General features: G+C 34.9%; 1 protein-coding gene across 2 annotated transcripts in view; it reads left to right on the top strand.

The window, feature by feature from the left end:
- The first annotated feature begins 15,902 nt into the window (after positions 1-15,902).
- Positions 15,903-17,423, top strand: part of LOC140143091 (methionine--tRNA ligase, cytoplasmic-like) — a 35,778-nt gene continuing 34,257 nt past the window's right edge. Inside the window, exon 1 of one of the 2 annotated variants that reach the window (XM_072165140.1) lies at positions 15,903-16,223. In XM_072165140.1, coding sequence (XP_072021241.1) covers positions 16,121-16,223 — 103 coding nt within the window. In that variant the 5' untranslated portion in view covers positions 15,903-16,120. The remainder of the gene's footprint in view (positions 16,224-17,423) is intronic. The other variant, XM_072165141.1, reaches the window with a different exon arrangement.

Below are 17,423 nucleotides of genomic sequence, written 5' to 3'. Positions count from 1 at the left end.
TTCACCCCGAAGTACACATAATTATTGCACCACCCCTTATACAGGTTTGGGCAAAATCGATTTTTCTTTTATAATATCCCGTGGACGGCAATGCACAAAACGTACTACGCCATAATATAAATAAGGCTAAATAAAAATAAAATGATGTTTCCGGTAACATGCTCTGAAAAAAATTGGGACAGAAGGAAGGAAAAAAAAAATTATTTACACATACTGAAATTTCGACCCAATTTAACACTTGAAGGCTAGCCAATAGAAAAACAGTATGACTCGGGGTCTCAATCGCAAAAGCTCTTCTCATACTACACAAGTGTGTCGTACTGTCCAATATCATTTACCTACTCTCTGTCATTCACTGTTCTTGTCTATATATAAAAGCTTTTTCTGTTTGTGCAATTATAGAAAACTGCTACATACAATTTGGAAATTTATGCAATACAAAACACTAAACAGATAAAATAATATTTTGAAATGACCATAATTAGGGGTAGAAAAAAAGTAAGGAGTCCAAACTCCAAATGGACCCTCTTATCTTAAATCCAAAAAATAGGGGTCCATAACCAAACTTTTGGGATCCAAAAATAGTCAAATATAATATTAACTTGTAAACAGTTAATGACTTGAACGTGAAATCAATAAGTGTAAATCAAACCAATTTTTTAAGTTTACCTGACTTGGGGATCAAATCTCGACAGAGGTTTCTTGCCAATATTTTACAACATTTTACTAATTTGACCTCAGATGACCCCTGGTGACCCCCAAATGACCTTACCAAAATATGGCTCTAAATGGTGACTGTATCCACCAAGTTTCATGCCCATATGACAGTTTTTACTAATATGACCTCTGGTGACCCCAAAATGACCATCAAAAAATTTGGCTCTAAATGTTGACTGTACTAACCATGTTTCATGCCCATATGACAGTTTTAAATAATTTGACCTCAGATGATCTCTGGTGACCCCAAATGACCTTAAAAAAATGTGGCTCTAAATGTAGACTGTATTAACCAAGTTTCATGCCCATATGACAGTTTTAACGAATTTGACCTCAGATGACCTCTGGTGACCCCAAATGATCTTCAAAAATTTGGCTCAAATGTAAACTGTACTTACCAAGTTTCATGTCCATATGACAGTTTTAACTAATTTGACCTCGGATGACATATGGTGACCCCAGAAATGACCTTAAAAATTTGGCTCTAAATGTTCACTGTATTAACCAAGTTTCATGCCCATATAACAGTTTTAACTAATTTGACCTCAAATGACCTCTGGTGACCCGAAATGACCTTAAAAGAATTGGCTCTAAATGTTGACTGTACTAACCAAGTTTCATGTCCATATGACAGTTTTAACTAATTAGACCTCAGATGACCTCTGGTGACCTCAAAATTACCTTCAACAAATTTGGCTCTAAATGTTGACTGTATTAACCAAGTTTCATGCCCATATGACAGTTTAACCTAATTGACCTCAGATGACCTCTGTTGACCCCGAAATGACCTTCAAAAAGTGTGGCTCTAAATGTTGACTGTATTAACCAAGTTTCATGCCCATATGACAGTTTAACCTAATTTGACCTCAGATGACCTCTGTTGACCCCCGAAATGACCTTCAAAAAATTTGGCTCTAAATGTTGACTGTATTAACCAAGTTTCATGCCCATATGACAGTTTTAACTAATTTGACCTCAGATGACCTCTGGTGACCCCAAATGACCTTCAAAAAATTTGGCTCTAAATGTTGACTGTATTAACCAAGTTTCATGCCCATATGACAGTTTTAACTAATTTGACCTCAGATGACCTCTGGTGACCCCAAATGACCTTCAAAAAATTTGGCTCTAAATGTTGACTGTACTAACCAATTGTCATGCCCATATGACAGTTTTTACTAATTTGACCTTTGGTGACCCCGAAATTACCCTCCACAAATTTGGCTCTAAATATTAAGGGTACATGCCACAAAATAGCTTTCCATAGACTTTACGTGCAAAATAGGGGTCACGTTTTAGGCTATAAGTCGAGTTACGTCTTACTTTGAAATATATATTTGATATCATCTTAATCAGAACAAAATTCTGCATAACATATCTGAAAATGACACCATATTTTAGGTCTACTTTTTGAGAAAAATAGCGCTATATAAAAGACCCGATTTTCCCGTGTTTACGTCCGACTGCTAACCGCGTTTTGACCTCGTGTGTTCATGCGCTCATCATCGTAAACATCACTCAAATTTTCGCGTTTTCTGTTCAAATTAGTAGAGATCACATTCACAAGTTCTAGCAAAACACGATTTGCAACACTAAAATTGTTAATATTGTACCGATTTTGCACATTTTTATGCAAAGTTGGGACTATAGTCGTGATAAACTTTTACCGGAAACCGCTTCACACGCGGATTTAGTGGCATGCACCCTTGAAGAGGCTAAAACATCGTTTTTAGGCCTTGAAAATGATTTTGTTATCTTTTTCACTACATTTTGAATTAATTGTAAGAAATTTTGGGTTATTTTCTTTCATACTTTAGACAGGATGTCGATTTCAAGCACAAGCATGATAGCCGACAATTGCCATTTTTCGTCATTTTGATGCACATGAATGCACAATGGTTGCTGATTTGCTATTTTCATGAAGATATTAATTGATGTTAAGAGTAAACGTTCTTTAAACATCTTTTACAAGTGCATAACTTCAAAATTAAAACATTCTCAGTACCTGCAGAATATTTAAAAAGACAAGAAATGTCAATCAAGTAGGCCTACCCCCTTCTTCAGCGTCACTTTTAACCCGTTTTGTCCAAAAAGCAAATGTAATGAATGGCTATTTGAAATTAAATATTAATATAAATTAAACTTTGAATGTTATAACAATTTAAAATTCTGGACAGTGGTATAAATAAAGCAAACTAGAAACTTAAATATCTTAAATCTAATATTTTATGTAATTTTATTAAAATTGAAGGCCAAAACTTGAGTTTAAATGACAAAAAAAATGGTTAAAAAATAACAATGAAATTGAAAAACTTCTTTGTAATTTAAACACCAATAAAAAATGTTTTCAATATTTTGAAACCCTTCTTTATTCATATCAAAAGGTTTCAAACTTCTACCAAAATCGGAACTTTGATTAAATTGGAAATAAAAGCAGGCCTATTCGCGGCAAACGCACATAGGCCTACAGCGAAAAAAATCTGGCGGCGTCCATGAACGCGCTTGTTGATGTCCCTCCTCTTTTCTTCGCGTGCATTTTAAATAGATAAAGACGCGCGGAAAACGCATGGAATTGCTCCTTAAAGGGTACATGCCACAAAATAGCTTTCCATAGACTTTACGTGCAAAATAGGGGTCACGTTTTAGGCTATAAGTCGAGTTACGTCTTACTTTGAAATATATATTTGATATCATCTTAATCAGAACAAAATTCTGCATAACATATCTGAAAATGACACCATATTTTAGGTCTACTTTTTCATTAAATAGCGCTATATAAAAAGACCCGATTTTCCCGTGTTTACGTCCGACTGCTAACCGCGTTTTGACCTCGTGTGTTCATGCGCTCATCATCGTAAACATCACTCAAATTTTCGCGTTTTCTGTTCAAATTAGTAGAGATCACATTCACAAGTTCTAGCAAAACACGATTTGCAACACTAAAATTGTTAATATTGTACCGATTTTGCACATTTTTTATGCAAAGTTGGGACTATAGTCGTGATAAACTTTTACCGGAAACCGCTTCACACGCGGATTTAGTGGCATGCACCCTTGAAATCTACCCTATCAAGTTTCATGCCCATATGATAGTTTTTACTAATTTGACCTCAGATGACCCCTGGATGACCTTGACCCATTAACCAATACAAACTTGTTCTGTCTCGGGTCATGATGAAAAAAACAAAAAAAAAGTTTGGGTCAAATAATAATTGCCCTTGTAAAACAAACTGGGACATCCCCATACCCCCATTTAACATGTGCTTAATATCTGTATCATCCAAGTATCCTCATCTTCAATGCAACGTTCACTATTTATCGCTATGGAATTATATTTACATGTTGAAAAAGGTAGGCCTAGGGTTGAGTTTCTTGACGGGATAATATGCAGGCCTGGGCGAGCGGCATGAGAAAATAAATGTTGGTTAATCCTAAAATCTACCAGGTTAGTTATTTTAATTTTTATTATATCGGTGCTGACAAAATGCACAACTTCCTCAACGTTTATAAATTGAAATGAACAGTCTTTTATTCATACTTGATAGGGGTTTATCGTTGAGTGTCTAGGACAAGATTACACAATTTTTCGGCCTACATCATTTTTAGCATTTTAACTTTTTTATTACTTGCTCTTTTTAATACGAGCTTTATGGGAATTAGTTCGACAACAACACCGATTTAATGAGCGTTAGGCCTTTGTCTTATAGTGTTAGGCCTATTACCGTTTTTATCAATTTTTTTGCGGACACAGACAAAATACCCAGCAAACACAAAACGTTTTCGACATCATTCGCAAAAGGTTATAAAAGGTTGTCAGAAAACGTTTAAATGTCGGGTTATATAAAGGGTATATTAAGAGTATAAAACATTTTCATAACCTTAAAAAACATTTTTGATAATCTACTGCTCAGCAAACAAAAATGTTTTACAGAAAACGTTTAAATGTCGGGTTATATAAAGGGTATAAAAACGTTTTAATAACATTCCAAAAACATTCTTGAAAACTTAATACAAAACATTCTAAACAGAATGTTATTTTGGGGTTGAAAAAATATTTGCGAAAAAATGTTTGCCCAAAATATTTTCAATAACGTTTTAAAAACGTTTTCATGACCTTTATATAACCCGACATTTAAATGTTATTAAAAGGTTTTGAAAAAAACATTTTAAGAACATTTCTGTGTTTGCTGGGTTCAAACATTTTAACATAATGTTATTTAAGTATTGACACAATATTTGGCAAAATGTTTGTAAAAAAGTTTACAATAACATTTTTTGAAAACATTGAAAAATATTGTTGTAGGCCCTATTGTGTTTTCATACAAAACGTTTTAAAACGTTATCATGACCTTTATATAACCCGACATTTTAATGTTATTAAAACGTTTTTAGCTAAACCAAAAGCCAAAATAGGCCTATAACTTATTTAAAACGTTTTTAAAACGTTTTTGTGTTTGCTGGGTAGTTCAATAGTTTTTCAATAGTTGTAGGCCTACTTAATATTACGAGTCCTGCTGCACGCTGTTTTCATAAATAAAATAGTTGTGCATAGGCCTAGGCCTATATCGCGATAAATATTATCTATCAATTCAACTGTATTTCTCATTGAATGGCAGAAAGTCGGGGGAAAATAAAATAATGTGATTTCCAACAACTTCATATCAGAATTTCGACACGGACGACTCTTGAAAAATTTTATTTTTTCCAAAAGTGGCATAAATTATTTCATGTCAGAATTTCGACACGGAAGACTCTTGAAAATTTTATTTTTTCCAAAAGTGGCATAAATTATTTTTTGCGGCACCAAAAAAGAGGGCGGGCGGGTTACCGGAAACCGAATTTTATTTTTAGTAGGCCTAACAAGATGAGTCATACATCATAGTTTATTGGTATCACATTGATACAACCTGATTGGTCCCCATATTTTACTGCTAGAAAGCCGATTGGTCAAAAAGCCACTTGAACATTTGCCCACACATTGATCAGCCACTTTGACCTTTTTATCACGACTTGATCACGCGCCACGATTATAGTGACAAGTAGGTCTATTACTAGTAGGGATTTTACGATTTCAATATTACATTCGCATGGACGGTAATTTTTTTTGCGGGGTCGCTAGGATTCTAGCGAGTAGATTTCTTGCAATATTTGGCTTATTTACCATCCAATTTATATCCTACAATGTACCTGTATATCATTAGCATATCAAGCGCGGCCCAACAAAAATAGTTTTTTGAGGTTTCTGATCGTCACGCTGAAACACTTTTAAGGACACAATTTCCTCCGTTTTCCCAGCCATTTTGTTTACTCGTTGTTAAGGGTACATGCCACAAAATAGCTTTCCATAGACTTTACGTGCAAAATAAGGGTCACGTTTTAGGCTATAAGTCGAGTTACGTCTTACTTTGAAATATATATTTGATATCATCTTAATCAGAACAAAATTCTGCATAACATATCTGAAAATGACACCATATTTTAGGTCTACTTTTTGAGAAAAATAGCGCTATATAAAAAGACCCGATTTTCCCGTGTTTACGTCCGACTGCTAACCGCGTTTTGACCTCGTGTGTTCATGCGCTCATCATCGTAAACATCACTCAAATTTTCGCGTTTTCTGTTCAAATTAGTAGAGATCACATTCACAAGTTCTAGCAAAACACGATTTGCAACACTAAAATTGTTAATATTGTACCGATTTTGCACATTTTTTATGCAAAGTTGGGACTATAGTCGTGATAAACTTTTACCGGAAACCGCTTCACACGCGGATTTAGTGGCATGCACCCTTGAAGAGGCTAAAACATCGTTTTTAGGCCTTGAAAATGATTTTGTTATCTTTTTCACTACATTTTGAATTAATAGTAAGAAATTTTGGGTTATTTTCTTTCATACTTTAGACAGGATGTCGATTTCAAGCACAAGCATGATAGCCGACAATTGTCATTTTGATGCACATGAATGCACAATGGTTGCTGATTTGCTATTTTCATGAAGATATTAATTGATGTTAAGAGTAAACGTTCTTTAAACATCTTTTACAAGTGCATAACTTCAAAATTAAAACATTCTCAGTACCTGCAGAATATTTAAAAAGACAAGAAATGTCAATCAAGTAGGCCTACCCCCCTTCAGCGTCACTTTTAACCCGTTTTGTCCAAAAAGCAAATGTAATGAATGGCTATTTGAAATTAAATATTATTATAAATTAAACTTTGAATGTTATAACAATTTAAAATACTGGACAGTGGTATAAATAAAGCAAACTAGAAACTTAAATATCTTAAATCTAATATTTTATGTAATTTTATTAAAATTGAAGGCCAAAACTTGAGTTTAAATGAAAAAAAAATTGGTTAAAAAATAACAATGAAATTGAAAAACTTCTTTGTAATTTAAACACCAATAAAAATGTTTTCAATATTTTGAAACTCTTCTTTATTCATATCAAAAGGTTTCAAACTTCTACCAAAATCGGAACTTTTATTAAATTGGAAATAAAAGCAGGCCTATTCGCGGCAAACGCACATACAGCGAAAAACCTGGCGGCGTCCATGAACGCGCTTGTTGATGTCCCTCCTCTTTTCTTCGCGTGCATTTTAAATAGATAAAGACGCGCGGAAAACGCATGGAATTGCTCCTTAAAGGGTACATGCCACAAAATAGCTTTCCATAGACTTTACGTGCAAAATAAGGGTCACGTTTTAGGCTATAAGTCGAGTTACGTCTTACTTTGAAATATATATTTGATATCATCTTAATCAGAACAAAATTCTGCATAACATATCTGAAAATGACACCATATTTTAGGTCTACTTTTTGAGAAAAATAGCGCTATATAAAAAGACCCGATTTTCCCGTGTTTACGTCCGACTGCTAACCGCGTTTTGACCTCGTGTGTTCATGCGCTCATCATCGTAAACATCACTCAAATTTTCGCGTTTTCTGTTCAAATTAGTAGAGATCACATTCACAAGTTCTAGCAAAACACGATTTGCAACACTAAAATTGTTAATATTGTACCGATTTTGCACATTTTTTATGCAAAGTTGGGACTATAGTCGTGATAAACTTTTACCGGAAACCGCTTCACACGCGGATTTAGTGGCATGCACCCTTGAAGAGGCTAAAACATCGTTTTTAGGCCTTGAAAATGATTTTGTTATCTTTTTCACTACATTTTGAATTAATTGTAAGAAATTTTGGGTTATTTTCTTTCATACTTTAGACAGGATGTCGATTTCAAGCACAAGCATGATAGCCGACAATTGCCATTTTCGTCATTTTGATGCACATGAATGCACAATGGTTGCTGATTTGCTATTTTCATGAAGATATTAATTGATGTTAAGAGTAAACGTTCTTTAAACATCTTTTACAAGTGCATAACTTCAAAATTAAAACATTCTCAGTACCTGCAGAATATTTAAAAAGACAAGAAATGTCAATCAAGTAGGCCTACCCCCCCTTCAGCGTCACTTTTAACCCGTTTTGTCCAAAAAGCAAATGTAATGAATGGCTATTTGAAATTAAATATTAATATAAATTAAACTTTGAATGTTATAACAATTTAAAATTCTGGACAGTGGTATAAATAAAGCAAACTAGAAACTTAAATATCTTAAATCTAATATTTTATGTAATTTTATTAAAATTGAAGGCCAAAACTTGAGTTTAAATGACAAAAAAATGGTTAAAAATAACAATGAAATTGAAAAACTTCTTTGTAATTTAAACACCAATAAAAATGTTTTCAATATTTTGAAACCCTTCTTTATTCATATCAAAAGGTTTCAAACTTCTACCAAAATCGGAACTTTGATTAAATTGGAAATAAAAGCAGGCCTATTCGCGGCAAACGCACATAGGCCTACAGCGAAAAATCTGGCGGCGTCCATGAACGCGCTTGTTGATGTCCCTCCTCTTTTCTTCGCGTGCATTTTAAATAGATAAAGACGCGCGGAAAACGCATGGAATTGCTCCTTAAAGGGTACATGCCACAAAATAGCTTTCCATAGACTTTACGTGCAAAATAGGGGTCACGTTTTAGGCTATAAGTCGAGTTACGTCTTACTTTGAAATATATATTTGATATCATCTTAATCAGAACAAAATTCTGCATAACATATCTGAAAATGACACCATATTTTAGGTCTACTTTGTGAGAAAAATAGCGCTATATAAAAAGACCCGATTTTCCCGTGTTTACGTCCGACTGCTAACCGCGTTTTGACCTCGTGTGTTCATGCGCTCATCATCGTAAACATCACTCAAATTTTCGCGTTTTCTGTTCAAATTAGTAGAGATCACATTCACAAGTTCTAGCAAAACACGATTTGCAACACTAAAATTGTTAATATTGTACCGATTTTGCACATTTTTTATGCAAAGTTGGGACTATAGTCGTGATAAACTTTTACCGGAAACCGCTTCACACGCGGATTTAGTGGCATGCACCCTTGAAATCTACCCTATCAAGTTTCATGCCCATATGATAGTTTTTACTAATTTGACCTCAGATGACCCCTGGATGACCTTGACCCATTAACCAATACAAACTTGTTCTGTCTCGGGTCATGATGAACCCACCCACCAAAAAGTTTGGGTCAAATAATAATTGCCCTTGTAAAACAAACTGGGACATCCCCATACCCCCCACTTCACATGTGCTTAATATCTGTATCATCCAAGTATCCTCATCTTCAATGCAACGTTCACTATTTATCGCTATGGAATTATATTTACATGTTGAAAAAGGTAGGCCTAGGGTTGAGTTTCTTGACGGGATAATATGCAGGCCTGGGCGAGCGGCATGAGAAAATAAATGTTGGTTAATCCTAAAATCTACCAGGTTAGTTATTTTAATTTTTATTATATCGGTGCTGACAAAATGCACAACTTCCTCAACGTTTATAAATTGAAATGAACAGTCTTTTATTCATACTTGATAGGGGTTTATCGTTGAGTGTCTAGGACAAGATTACACAATTTTTCGGCCTACATCATTTTTAGCATTTTAACTTTTTATTACTTGCTCTTTTTAATACGAGCTTTATGGGAATTAGTTCGACAACAACACCGATTTAATGAGCGTTAGGCCTTTGTCTTATAGTGTTAGGCCTATTACCGTTTTTATCAAATTTTTTGCGGACACAGACAAAATACCCAGCAAACACAAAACGTTTTCGACATCATTCGCAAAAGGTTATAAAAGGTTGTCAGAAAACGTTTAAATGTCGGGTTATATAAAGGGTATATTAAGAGTATAAAACATTTTCATAACCTTAAAAACATTTTTGATAATCTACTGCTCAGCAAACAAAAATGTTTTACAGAAAACGTTTAAATGTCGGGTTATATAAAGGGTATAAAAACGTTTTAATAACATTCCAAAAACATTCTTGAAAACTTAATACAAAACATTCTAAACAGAATGTTATTTTGGGGTTGAAAAATATTTGCGAAAAAATGTTTGCCCAAAATATTTTCAATAACGTTTTAAAAACGTTTTCATGACCTTTATATAACCCGACATTTAAATGTTATTAAAAGGTTTTGAAAAAAACATTTTAAGAACATTTCTGTGTTTGCTGGGTTCAAACATTTTAACATAATGTTATTTAAGTATTGACACAATATTTGGCAAAAATGTTTGTAAAAAAAGTTTACAATAACATTTTTTGAAAACATTGAAAAATATTGTTGTAGGCCCTATTGTGTTTTCATACAAAACGTTTTAAAACGTTATCATGACCTTTATATAACCCGACATTTTAATGTTATTAAAACGTTTTTAGCTAAACCAAAAGCCAAAATAGGCCTATAACTTATTTAAAACGTTTTTAAAACGTTTTTGTGTTTGCTGGGTAGTTCAATAGTTTTCAATAGTTGTAGGCCTACTTAATATTACGAGTCCTGCTGCACGCTGTTTTCATAAATAAAATAGTTGTGCATAGGCCTAGGCCTATATCGCGATAAATATTATCTATCAATTCAACTGTATTTCTCATTGAATGGCAGAAAGTCGGGGGAAAATAAAATAATGTGATTTCCAACAACTTCATATCAGAATTTCGACACGGACGACTCTTGAAAAATTTTATTTTTTTCCAAAAGTGGCATAAATTATTTCATGTCAGAATTTCGACACGGACGACTCTTGAAAATTTTATTTTTTCCAAAAGTGGCATAAATTATTTTTTTTGCGGCACCAAAAAAGAGGGCGGGCGGGTTACCGGAAACCGAATTTTATTTTTAGTAGGCCTAACAAGATGAGTCATACATCATAGTTTATTGGTATCACATTGATACAACCTGATTGGTCCCCATATTTTACTGCTAGAAAGCCGATTGGTCAAAAAGCCACTTGAACATTTGCCCACACATTGATCAGCCACTTTGACCTTTTTATCACGACTTGATCACGCGCCACGATTATAGTGACAAGTAGGTCTATTACTAGTAGGGATTTTACGATTTCAATATTACATTCGCATGGACGGTAATTTTTTTGCGGGGTCGCTAGGATTCTAGCGAGTAGATTTCTTGCAATATTTGGCTTATTTACCATCCAATTTATATCCTACAATGTACCTGTATATCATTAGCATATCAAGCGCGGCCCAACAAAAATAGTTTTTTGAGGTTTCTGATCGTCACGCTGAAACACTTTTAAGGACACAATTTCCTCCGTTTTCCCAGCCATTTTGTTTACTCGTTGTTAAGGGTACATGCCACAAAATAGCTTTCCATAGACTTTACGTGCAAAATAAGGGTCACGTTTTAGGCTATAAGTCGAGTTACGTCTTACTTTGAAATATATATTTGATATCATCTTAATCAGAACAAAATTCTGCATAACATATCTGAAAATGACACCATATTTTAGGTCTACTTTTTGAGAAAAATAGCGCTATATAAAAAGACCCGATTTTCCCGTGTTTACGTCCGACTGCTAACCGCGTTTTGACCTCGTGTGTTCATGCGCTCATCATCGTAAACATCACTCAAATTTTCGCGTTTTCTGTTCAAATTAGTAGAGATCACATTCACAAGTTCTAGCAAAACACGATTTGCAACACTAAAATTGTTAATATTGTACCGATTTTGCACATTTTTTATGCAAAGTTGGGACTATAGTCGTGATAAACTTTTACCGGAAACCGCTTCACACGCGGATTTAGTGGCATGCACCCTTGAAGAGGCTAAAACATCGTTTTAGGCCTTGAAAATGATTTTGTTATCTTTTTCACTACATTTTGAATTAATAGTAAGAAATTTTGGGTTATTTTCTTTCATACTTTAGACAGGATGTCGATTTCAAGCACAAGCATGATAGCCGACAATTGTCATTTTGATGCACATGAATGCACAATGGTTGCTGATTTGCTATTTTCATGAAGATATTAATTGATGTTAAGAGTAAACGTTCTTTAAACATCTTTTACAAGTGCATAACTTCAAAATTAAAACATTCTCAGTACCTGCAGAATATTTAAAAAGACAAGAAATGTCAATCAAGTAGGCCTACCCCCACCCCAGCGTCACTTTTAACCCGTTTTGTCCAAAAAGCAAATGTAATGAATGGCTATTTGAAATTAAATATTATTATAAATTAAACTTTGAATGTTATAACAATTTAAAATACTGGACAGTGGTATAAATAAAGCAAACTAGAAACTTAAATATCTTAAATCTAATATTTTATGTAATTTTATTAAAATTGAAGTCTAAAACTTGAGTTTAAATGAAAAAAAAATTGGTTAAAAAATAACAATGAAATTGAAAAACTTCTTTGTAATTTAAACACCAATAAAAAATGTTTTCAATATTTTGAAACTCTTCTTTATTCATATCAAAAGGTTTCAAACTTCTACCAAAATCGGAACTTTTATTAAATTGGAAATAAAAGCAGGCCTATTCGCGGCAAACGCACATACAGCGAAAAACCTGGCGGCGTCCATGAACGCGCTTGTTGATGTCCCTCCTCTTTTCTTCGCGTGCATTTTAAATAGATAAAGACGCGCGGAAAACGCATGGAATTGCTCCTTAAAGGGTACATGCCACAAAATAGCTTTCCATAGACTTTACGTGCAAAATAAGGGTCACGTTTTAGGCTATAAGTCGAGTTACGTCTTACTTTGAAATATATATTTGATATCATCTTAATCAGAACAAAATTCTGCATAACATATCTGAAAATGACACCATATTTTAGGTCTACTTTTTGAGAAAAATAGCGCTATATAAAAAGACCCGATTTTCCCGTGTTTACGTCCGACTGCTAACCGCGTTTTGACCTCGTGTGTTCATGCGCTCATCATCGTAAACATCACTCAAATTTTCGCGTTTTCTGTTCAAATTAGTAGAGATCACATTCACAAGTTCTAGCAAAACACGATTTGCAACACTAAAATTGTTAATATTGTACCGATTTTGCACATTTTTTATGCAAAGTTGGGACTATAGTCGTGATAAACTTTTACCGGAAACCGCTTCACACGCGGATTTAGTGGCATGCACCCTTAACGACGTAACTGATTAGTCTCGACCCCAGAGTGCAACGTGGCTGTATCGCGAACATGACTTGAAGACTTGAAGGTCGATGGCTCAAAAATTATCTTTGAAGTATCACAAATTCCAAGTGTAAGGTACTTGGATACATTAAACAGGATAATTATGATTTAGAAATCAGATATGTGAGTACCAATTTTATATAAATTGACTCAATTGCAAAAAAAATGTTGCTACGTTTGTATAGATCCCAAAGACACACACAGTGGCATAAGCCAGTCTCTGTGTACAAACGGCGTACACGAGACTGGCAAGTCTATACCACATCGTTACGACTCTAAAAGCGACCGAGTCAAGGGGGCACACCACTAAATCAATGCGCCATTTGTGTAACCCTAATGAGTTCCGGTAAAAAACAGAAACTTTTTGAGGTATTTTGGGCTGGTCTGTAGACTTATTAATCAGAAAGAGTGGCGAATTATAGCTTAAATAAAAGTGTAAAGCCTATACATAAATTTGAGTCGCCAAAAAGTCGCATTTTTATAATTATTGAGAAAATAGGTCCGCGAATTAAAAAATGGCAGAATCGGGTTTGCAGTCTTGAGAGCATGTCAAAAACAGTGAGGGCGCTGTTCGCGGCCTCCTAGCAGGAAAACGAGATGGAAGAACACCCATACATTGAAACATATGTTAAACTTTCATCGATTTGCAATCGACTGGTCATCATAAAATATTTTAAAACGAGCCCAAAAGGCCTCAAAATGAGCAAAGAAAACCGGTGTTTTTACACGTGTTTCAATGGGAAGATTATTTAGTGGTGTGCGCCCTTCGAAGGGCCTCGGCGTAAAATCGTGCTCTTGAGAGATTCAGCCAAAATTGAAGTTGGCTTTCGATTAAATTGCGGTTTTTGGGTTTATATAGATAGTTTTTATGTTAGTGAATATATTTAATGCGTTTTAGATGCAAGTCGCGCTAAGTTTATTCTCTCAGAGGCCTTCAAAGTTAAAGAAACTGTCAAAAATTGTGAGGAAACTAATATTTCTCAGATTTGAAGCAAAATTGTCTTAAGGTGACAAATCGGCACAAGTCTTTAAACCTCTCAAATCCTAATTATTTTATATGGGGGGGGGTGATTGTTGTAAAATCATTAATATATAGACCTTTGCTATTATGAAACCTAATTTCTTTTCATTTTAAAGCGGTTTTTAGCAGATAAACGGTCTAAAACTATATGTTGAGAATTGGTATTTAATACAAATCTAGGGAAATAAGCATAAATGGTCAAAATGTTGAAAATGTGCACATTTTTGGCATGCACCATGTATCTTTGATAGGACATTTCTCTTGATGTGGATGTCACAGAGCACTCAAACCTTGAGTGTTTTACTCAAAACATTTTATATTTCAAGAAAAATATAAAAAATTCGATTTTATGAACATCATTTATTCCTTGAAGGGGCACACCACTAAATCAATGCGCCATTTGTGTAACCCTAATGAGTTCCGGTAAAAACAGAAACTTTTTGAGGTATTTTGGGCTGGTCTGTAGACTTATTAATCAGAAAGAGTGGCGAATTATAGCTTAAATAAAAGTGTAAAGCCTATACATAAATTTGAGTCGCCAAAAAAGTCGCATTTTATAATTATTGAGAAAATAGGTCCGCGAATTAAAAAATGGCAGAATCGGGTTTGCAGTCTTGAGAGCATGTCAAAAACAGTGAGGGCGCTGTTCGCGGCCTCCTAGCGGGAAAACGAGATGGAAGAACCCCATACATTGAAACATATGTTAAACTTTCATCGATTTGCAATCGACTGGTCATCATAAAATATTTTAAAACGAGCCCAAAAGGCCTCAAAATGAGCAAAGAAAACCGGTGTTTTTACACGTGTTTCAATGGGAAGATTATTTAGTGGTGTGCGCCCTCAATGGGGGGATATACTATCATGACTATTGGGCAACTTCCACTTGATTGGCCCTCAGCCAGTCTGAGATAGAAGTATAAATTCGTAACCAATGGCAACGGTAGGCAAAACCGGCTATGCACGACTATGTGCACGACTATATGGACCAACCTCTGGTTGGATCGCACGGAATACAGAGTTGCCAATGCAGATTAATAAGGTATAATATTGGGTGACTTTGTGAACGTCCAACTAAATTAGTACAATTCTGAATACTTCGTTATTCTTTTTGTAGATGTCGACTACCATTCAAATTTAATAGGTTTCATCATTAGCACACACTTGACATATCCTGAAAGTGTCACTGAAAAAAAAAAACTTCGTTTGTCTGCTTTTTGTATACAAGAAACACATGAGACATCTGTTTGTGTGGACTTTGTGCAAGGAGCCCAAATCCCCACAATGATGCAGTTTGATGGCAAATTTGAATTCACCTAGCATACCTATATCATATGGCATGCCATGCCTGGGCATGACTGGTAAACTTCAAGTTAAAATTCAAGCCTGATGAGCCCGCTTGGCATGGAACCGTGCTGAATACAGAGATATTATCAACAGTTTAGATGGATCAGGATTTCTTATGCTGAGTTTCTGTTAAAAAACCCACAAAACAAGACAATTGCATTGCATCGTCTGCTCTGTTTTTATTTTCGCTGTCTGCATTCTGTTATACGCAGCCTGTATGACAGCTCGTTCGTGTCAGAGGTCAATGATAATTTCGCCACATGCATTGCATGATTGCCACACTGAATGGGGTTTATCACTACCAGTTTGGATCTGTTGTTCAGTGGATGATGAAATCATTATAAAGAAAATTTTGAGTGAACATTACAGTTGTGGCCGACGTACAGCAAGCTTTTTATTTACATTCGCAAGAAACTTTAATATCACTGATTTAGAAAGAGCAGTGACAGTGACTGAGTTCGAAATGAAGTTGATCACGGACGCTGGAAATCAACATACGTTGAAGGCATTGGTTGCAGCTAATTTAGCCGCTGTGAATATTGAGTGTAATGTTGTCAATAGTGCAGGTACGTATGATGTTTGTGTGTTTATATATTTGTTTGTTGTTATAAAATAAATGTTGCACTGTGGTCCATCAACACACAGTCACAGACAGTCTTTTTGGGAATCCCTTTTTGGCTTATGAAGTTTTAGTTTCCAAGAATAAATAAAAATGATGCATCTTGATTTATTATAGGCCTATATTGATCGAAAAATCTATATTACTATCCATAGCGACACTATATTCTATAATTACTGTGTGGATCAATAGATAGAGTGTGGAAAGATAAGGAGGAGGGCGAGATGGCCGAGTGGTTAAGGCGTTGTTGCGCTGCCGGCCGGGAGATCTATACATTGTACGATCGACGAGGGTTCGAGCCTTGGGCTTGCCTTAGCCTTAGGTGAAAATTCTCTTCCCTCCCAAAAAGTTCCTATATGGTCGGGAATCCTTCAATTAGGTTCAGTAATTTAATTTCAGAATTTAATTGAAGAATTTCTTCTCGCCCCCATACACTGCCTATCACGTCCAGATATAGGTAGGGCCGTGTAAAATTAATATTTTGGTTCTCGTCCCCTTCCTCCTCAATTTCTGGGATTTGTCAGATTTTTTTTTTTTTTTTAGATTTTTCAATTTTTTAGACTTTGGAATGATTTATGAAATCTTCATACATATAAATAAGTTTATTAGAGAACAAGCATCACTTCCAAGTCTTTTTGAGATACTATAAGGGTTTATCCCTCAGAATCTCACATTTGGAAAAAAAAAAAAAAAGGGCCTCATCGTTTCCTCGAGCACTGTTGGAGAAGACCGAAAACGACTGACAATGCTAATTTTACATTGAAAAAACAAAACAAAAAAAAACACCTCCCTCCCTCATCAATTCATGAAAATCCTCTGGGCGAGAACCAAAACATTTAATTTTATACGGCCTTAAGTGTATGTGCTTCGTCCGTGATTCGGAAGTCACGTAAAGCCGTTGGTCCTGTGTACAGGAAGAGTCAAACCCTGTGCACGCTTAAGTGTCAGAGCTATTCGAAAAGAGAAGGGGACCATCCCGGTTCTGATATCTGCAATCAATCCTACATGTAGGTTCCAGGATCGTGCATAGGTAAAAACTGTGCACGTAAAGCCCGTGCGTTGATACTCAACCATTTGAGGTAAGCACGTATAAGGAAGGAAGTCTATTTTTTGTATTATTTATAAGTACCGTAAACTACTTCAGTCA

Source organism: Amphiura filiformis, chromosome 20, assembly GCF_039555335.1.
Source record: "Amphiura filiformis chromosome 20, Afil_fr2py, whole genome shotgun sequence".
NCBI classification, from domain to species: Eukaryota; Metazoa; Echinodermata; class Ophiuroidea; order Amphilepidida; family Amphiuridae; genus Amphiura; species Amphiura filiformis.
Note: the sequence above shows the minus strand (reverse complement) of the source record. Positions and strands in the feature narration are given on the sequence as shown.